Raw genomic sequence first — 7,566 nt, 5'->3', positions numbered from 1 at the left:
AAAGGGCGATGTTTGGTTTGCTTGCAATTGCATAGCCAATAATCACCAGTTTTTTCCACTTGAAATCGCACAGGTCTGCAACGGAAAAAATGGCATAATGTAATAATTTGGGGCCCCTAAAGCTTTGGTAATTACTTACCGTAACTTTATTTTTAAGAACTCATTCTTATGCATACCATCGCAAATTGGCTGGCATTTCGATTTTCCACATAGACACCAGCTATAAATTTTATCTAAAGGAGAGTTGAAACAGGTATACATAGGAGTATAGTATTATTTACAAATGATTTGATTCACCTACTCGCTTCTAAATGAATTTTGAATGGCTTCTTGTCAAAGATAGCACCATTCTCTGCTTGCAGATGGGATGTTTGACTATCTTCCAGTAAGTTTTTGGGTATCGTTTTAACTTCAGTGTTTGTTGATGGATTAGAAGACTTGGAAGATGAATACATCCGTTGCTGAAAAGAAAACATATCAACGCGCAAGGTTAGTTGACAGTATGGTGATTGTGCCCTGAATGATCGAATATACATTATTTGATTAAAATGGAATGTGTTTATCTTATATTTCTATTGAAAAATAGGTTAGTTTTAAGAAGCCCACCGCAGGATTGGGTGCTGGTTTTGTGTGTTTTTGAGCAGTTAAGGTGTAGTGTCAGCTATAGGAAGCTTACCAGTAAAACTTGCCGTATACGCGCACATCTTATTAAAATCGACATTTTGTAATTAAAAATAAATTTACAAGGTTTTTCCTTTCTTTTAATCTACAATTTGCTCGTTTTGTAATCTATTGACTATTCTCCTATTTTGACAGTACACAAATGTTTTTCAGTGTTGCCATGAGTTTTTTATAATCTAACCAGAGAACTTTTTAGACGTGATAAACGTTTTCGGAGTTTTCGAATACATATGAGGTCTGTTCGATGAAATCACTAAAAGTGCAGTGCATAACAATTAGTGTGTTCCAGAACGTCTATGATTTGCAGGTTTTGCAGGATTTAGTCCAAAGTCGTTTCCGAAGGCCACGTCCACAGCTGTTCCTGGCAAACCTGCAAATCGTGAAGTATGGGAACAGGCTATAATACCATGTTCTGACCGACAACGAAAACACTTTGAAAACGTGTTTTGGGATTGTGGGCTGACGGATGTTTACACCGGCTGTTAGTGTTTTCGTTGACATTTCTTACAACCTCTGATTACAGTTTTGCTACACAAAAACAAAACCAAAATGCTTTTCCCTCATTTTCTTTTCATTAGCAACCTGTTACTTTCATTCTTATTTTACTTTTGCCAGCCAATTAACAATAAATCCGAAATGGCGTATTAAAGATGACAAAATATGACTTCCACTTCGATAAACAATCGAAAAAACTAGTGAAGACACCGATTGTAATGAGTGGAACGTGAGTTTTCAAGTAGTTTTCAGCGAAAACTGGTTTTCGTTTGACACATTTTACATGGACGAAAACACAAGTTTTAAGTCGAAAACCAGTTTTAGCAACGAAAACATGTTTTCGATGTCGGTCAGAACATGGTATAACTATCTCCACAATTAGCGCAAGAAAAGGCTCATGGTGAAACGTATACAGAAGGTGGCGCTCATGAACGAAAGACACAAGATCACGCGGGAAGGAAAGAATGAAAAAAGTTATTTTCTAGCTGCCGAAATCTCGACGCCATCTTTGTTGTTAGAAGTAAACAACGAAGAGAACGGAGAAAACCGCGAAATTGTTGAATGCATGAAAAATCATTTTTGTTATGCAAATTCTTCTATAAATCATGCCGTTGTGTTAAATTATTCTTTATCTTATGTGTACACACATTGTCACAAGCGAAAATGAAGAAAATTGCAGTAAAAAGCCACCACCAAATTGTAAACAACGATGAAATGTAAACAAATGGCTAATGTCAAAATCGTGCAACTTTTTCCCTAAATGCGATTCTAACGGGCTACTCTCCTGCCCGCGTGATCTTGTCTTTTTGGTTCATGGGTGGCGCTCATTGTGATACCACTAACTCTCTCTTGGAAATTTTGACAGAAGTGTGACGTCATAGCAGATTTTGTTTATTGTCTGTGTAATATATATATACAAAAATATACCTACTGACAGATCTCTCTCAGCCACCGGCAAATTTGCTATGACGTCACGTTACTATTCCGAATTTTACATTAACCAGCGCAATCTTGTATTCTATCGGTCTTGAGAAAAGGCTTAAGTTTAGTGCAAGAAAAAACCTCATCAAAGGTTTTTTTTACACTACGGTACCTACTCTGTTGCACTATACGAGTGGACCTGTGGAAAAATAAACAAAACTCTTTCGAAGAAATCTGTTTTAAGAGAGAATTCTATAGATTTCGATTCTTTGCCTAAAAAATATTGTTACGATTATCCTTGAACCCTCGTCCGGATTTCCCAAATCTTCCGGTTCGTATCGCTGGATTGTTAAATAAAGGCAAACGATGACCAAATGGTATTACAATTAACTTTATTGTACAACAAACAATTTTACAATACTTGCTAATACAGTAAAAACACTACAATACTTGTTAAAGCAATAACAGCGCTTAACTAAACTTGGTAACACAATTAAACTTATAGCTTGCTTATTCGCAACTCGCTTCTCTGCTTACTTTACTTGTAGCTTGCTGACTTGTAACTTCGTAACTAACTCACCTCGTGGTGGCGGCGCCCTTATATACCTGCGCTGGCACTTATGGCAACTCTAGAACATTCTGAAGTTTATCGCTCATTCTCTTTCTCTCACTGTTCGCAGTGTTCATCCAACTTGACGTTTCTCTTTGTGGAACATTCTACGTCATTCTTCGAACATTCTGCCTATTTCTCGTTGTTCGCTTTGTGTTGCCGCAGTATTCGCCACACTGCCCTCCACCTAAGTCTGATCGTCCCGATCAGACACACTTGCCGCTCCAACCGCTGCAAGTCTTTCCAAGTGGACCACTTTCATCTTGGTCCTCGGTCTCCCCATTGTCTGGATTCGATGCACTGCGTCCTTCAGCCGTTTGTCAATCCTATACGGAACTTTCCAGTTACGATGTTGTTCGGAGGTGAAGCCGTTCTTCGGCTGCGGCATGTGCAACAACACCGAATCCCCTTCCTGTAGCTCCTCTCGGCTCGATGCGTTACTGGACATTGCCTCCAGCTTATCTCCGGTGGAGCACCATCTCACATGGTCGTGCTTCTGCCGGCCACTGGTGGTGACCAGACCATGTCTCTTCTCATTGGCACCCTTTTCGCCAGATCTATGCCGCATCCTCTGTCCATGACACCGAGGCTCCTGCCTTCGTGCTGCACTGCCTTTAGCACATCTTGCTACATCCGGATCCTTACGCTGAAGCTTCCGCCGTCGTTTCGTATCTCGCTCTTCCGCCGATGCTAACTTCATTGACCGGACATGTATAATCTCACCCTTGGCATCCGGCTTAACTGCCCGCTTTTGCCGACCACCTTTTTCAGGACACTTCAAAGCGCGCCTACTGCTACCACAGCCGCTTCCATTTCCGGCCACCGGCGTATCACCATTGCAACGTGGTTCAGTGGCTTTCCTCCTGCCGGAAACACTGCCTGGCTCGCCATGACCACTTCCTTGTTGCGACCTCTTCTTCACTGAGCTAGCGGAACCGTCACGCTTTTCCTGTATCGGTGAACCGCTTCCTTCTCCTGACGAAACCACTTCGTCTCCATCACTGCCAAACTCCGCCCAACTAACCGCTTCCGTTTCTGGTGGAATCTTCGACACTTCCTCTAAGACTAACCGTCTGCTGCAGCACTGGCTGTCGTAACCAACCCTAAGTGGCACTTTCCTGTGACGATCTGTCAGGATCATTCTCTGGAGGTCAATCTTCATGCCTTGGCCAAGTAAGAAATCCACGCCGATGATGACTTCATCCACAATGTCTGCCACTATAAACTTAGTGTACGAGGCCCAATCGTCGATTATTACCTCGCATGGTACTTCTCCTAATACTTGGGTGCATTCACCAGTTGCAGTCTGCAGCTTTGCTCCAGGTAGTGGCTTCACATAAAAAGTGGCCAAATCCGGTCGAATAATGGAATGTGTCGCTCCAGTATCCACTGTCAGTACTCTCTCCTGCCCATTCACACATCCACCAATAGTGAGGTTGCTCGCATTCCGGCCAATTTGTGAGACGGAGATTATGGGCCCTTCAACTTCTGGAGCCAGCACGCGGCCCTTCCTGCTGGCTCGTTTCAGTTTAACGACTGATTGGAGTTGGCTTCGTCTCCTTCAGCCCTGCGTTTGCGTCCTGCTGAATTGTTGAGACCATTGGGACTTGCGCTGCAATCGCGGGCGAAGTGGCCTGACTTTCCACATTTAAAACATTTGCCAGAACCATGCTTTTTCTCGCCCAGCAGTTGGATAATCTTCTTCAGCATTTCATTTGTCTCGTCCGGTGTTTCCACTTCCACGCGATGTGCTTTGTAGGCTGGTCTACTTAGGAGCGCCGCCGTTTCACGCGTCTGAGCATACGAGACAGTTTCAGCAAATGTTGGCTTTGGATTCGCGTACGTCTCTCGCTTGGTATACACGTCCCGCATTCCGTTGATGAACCTCTGGATTTTTACTCTTTCGAGGTGCTCGCCAGATGCATCTCCAATTGCCAAATGAGCCAACCTTTCAACCTCGGAGGCGAATTCCTGTAGAGTCTCGTTGGATTTCTGGCAGCGATTCTCCAGCTCCATCTGGTAAATCTGTCTCCTGTGCTCGCTACCATAACGTCTTTCCACTGCACCCATTAACGCATCGTAACTGTTCCTTTCACAGTCGGGAATAGTCCGCAAGATTTCTGCCGCAGGTCCTTTCAATGCAACGAATAGTGCAGCGGATTTATCCTCCATGCTCCAATGATTTGCTGCAGCCGTTTTTTCGAACTGGAGCTTAAAGATCTGGAAAGGAATCGTGCCGTCAAAGGATGGGGTTTTTACCTTGGGTGCGCTCGTCGAAGTAGCTGGACGATTCAACTGCATATCTCGGAGGCGACCTTCCAACTCTTCTACCTTAGCCTCGACTTTCTCCTGTCTCTCTTCAAGTTTGTCCTGTATTTGTGTAATTTTTTTATCCTGTGCTTCCAGCTGTGATGATATGCGTGCCTCCTGTGCCTGTAGCTGAGTTTCTAACCGGGATGACACCTGCGCTGATACCTCGGAAGATATACGTGTTTCCAAGGCTTGCATCTGTGAGGAAACGTCTGACGACAACTGCGACCTCTGTTCCTGCATCATCTGTGACATGGCAGCCAATAACGTGTTCATGTCCATACCTGTTGATGAACAAGGAGCATTTTGCTGTTCTTCAACCTTCCCGGATGTCTGTTGCAAATCCTTTGACGAACATGCAGCCTCATCCTTCTGTTCGTCCTTTGCGGATGTATCGTCGGGTTTACCTTGGAAGTCGTATTTGTCCACGTCGATGCCTTCAGCTTCCATAGCCTCTCGCAACCGGGATAACAATTCCACTTTTCTTCCGGAGGTGGCCAAATTACGCTTTTCCAACTCCTGTTTCAGCTCCTCAATTTTTAAGTCCTGAATTTTCGCCATTTTTAGTAGTTTCTCCTTCGGGATTTATTTAACAATCCCACTTCTGACACCAATTGTTACGATTATCCTTGAACCCTCGTCCGGATTTCCCAAATCTTCCGGTTCGTATCGCTGGATTGTTAAATAAAGGCAAACGATGACCAAATGGTATTACAATTAACTTTATTGTACAACAAACAATTTTACAATACTTGCTAATACAGTAAAAACACTACAATACTTGTTAAAGCAATAACAGCGCTTAACTAAACTTGGTAACACAATTAAACTTATAGCTTGCTTATTCGCAACTCGCTTCTCTGCTTACTTTACTTGTAGCTTGCTGACTTGTAACTCACTCACCTCGCGGTGGCGGCGCCCTTATATACCTGCGCTGGCACTTATGGCAACTCTAGAACATCTGAAGCTTATCGCTCATTCTCTTTAGCTTAACCGCCCTATTCCCACAACACTGACAAAATTCATCATATGACTATTGTCACAATTACTGCGCCTAAAACACAATATAAACATTGTTTCGCCGTTGTCACTTACTCAGTAGGTCATAACAATAAAACTGACAATTGTCATATGACAGCTTAAAATAAATTTGCGCCATAGTATTAGGCGCAGTAATAAAGGCAATAGTCAGCCGCTGAATTTTGTCAGTGGTGTGGGAATAGGGCAGTTAATTAGTCGAGAACGCAGAACGTATACTTAAACGCAGTCTGTATACGCAGAATTTCGTCGATTACTGGAGCCCTCAGTGTTGCATACTACACTGTTGCCACTCATCAATATCTTTTCATAAACTTACCCTTTCAACTACAATTTTTCTTGCTATAATAGTTTGTAGCTAAATATAAACTACTTAGTTTTCGACAAAAACCTTATTCAATAGTAAATTTTAAATATTTTAAACATATTTTGAATAGGAACTTATAACTTTTTTACCATCTGTAAAACTGACGAAGTGGCAACCATCTAAAGAAGGAGAAATCAGCTGACACGGAAAAATCTAAATTCCGCAGATTTCTGCGCTACGGGCTACAACTACAGAAAAATTCTGCGGTGTTGAGTTTTCATTTACATGGCGCTTTGGTAAGACAGATCGTGTCAGCTGACTCGGGTTTACGTACCGGTAGGTTTACGTTCTTGACTAATTTCAGCTTCAGCCGTTGTGACTGTTGGAGCAGCGCGAGCAATATGATATTGTACAAGTGCTTTCTGTCAAAATAGCTTTTCACCATGAAAGTTGGCAGGGGAACTTTTTCTTGTAAGACTTTCGTGCCAGAATAAACAAAGTCGATCAAACCATGATAAAAACATTGTAAGGTAAAACCGTTCTATCAGTTCGTCGGCCATGATTTTTTTTTAAGTTTGCTAACATTTTAAAATCATATAAAATTGAGAATAGAAAAAAAGAATTGTTCAAAGTTGTTTTTGTTTGAGATTGAAAATAAGAACGTGTGTGTGAGTTTGTGTGTAAAATTTCAAAATTAAAATGCTTGCAAACGTCAAGAATATGAAAAATTCCTTCCTATTTTTTTATCATGGATCAAACTATCTTGCCTACTGTCTTTCAATTGTCTTACAAAAGACTTTCACCTATCTTGGCCAGATATACCCTGTTAGTCTTTCCGTGGAGAGTTAACAGATAAAAGCTTAGACTCGGGTACTAAGCTCTTCTCTTTACAGAAATATTCAAAGTAGAATAAGCAGTTTCTCTGTAGATAATACCAGTTTTTCCCCATAAGTCGGTGGGAACATTAACTTTTGATCGGCGTGGTGTGGAAGATAAATTTCCACCAACACAAGTAGTTGGTTTTTTGTAAAAAAAGGGTTTTTGGTGCGGTTTTTGGTATGACACTAAAATGTCAATGTGTAAATCATGACCACAACTGTAATTTTCCCAAAAAAAAAATAAAAAATTACACAAAAACGTTATCCTCGTTTTTCAATATAACTTCAATCAAACTTCCAATCTTCTTCTTACAGTTCATCAAAAA

The 7,566-nt window shown here is 41.6% G+C and overlaps 2 protein-coding genes across 4 annotated transcripts in view; one reads left to right on the top strand and one right to left on the bottom strand.

Moving 5' to 3' along the window:
- The window catches only part of LOC118743111 (CDGSH iron-sulfur domain-containing protein 3, mitochondrial), a 22,381-nt gene extending 21,513 nt beyond the window's left edge, over window positions 1–868 (bottom strand). Inside the window, exons 1-4 of the mRNA XM_036475627.1 lie at window positions 677–868; window positions 302–461; window positions 140–233; window positions 11–75 (exon numbers count right to left, since the gene is read on the bottom strand). Of these exons, the coding sequence (XP_036331520.1) occupies window positions 11–75; window positions 140–233; window positions 302–461; window positions 677–721 (364 nt within the window). The 5' untranslated portion in view covers window positions 722–868. The remainder of the gene's footprint in view (window positions 1–10; window positions 76–139; window positions 234–301; window positions 462–676) is intronic.
- The window catches only part of LOC118743108 (aspartyl/asparaginyl beta-hydroxylase), a 50,627-nt gene that overhangs the window by 19,228 nt on the left and 23,833 nt on the right, over window positions 1–7,566 (top strand). The window lies entirely within an intron of this gene.

The sequence above is a fragment of the Rhagoletis pomonella genome, unplaced genomic scaffold, assembly GCF_013731165.1.
Source record: "Rhagoletis pomonella isolate Grant_MI unplaced genomic scaffold, Rhpom_1.0 Rhpom_scaffold_00007, whole genome shotgun sequence".
Lineage (NCBI taxonomy): Eukaryota > Metazoa > Arthropoda > Insecta > Diptera > Tephritidae > Rhagoletis > Rhagoletis pomonella.
This window is presented reverse-complemented; position numbering and strand designations above follow the sequence as displayed.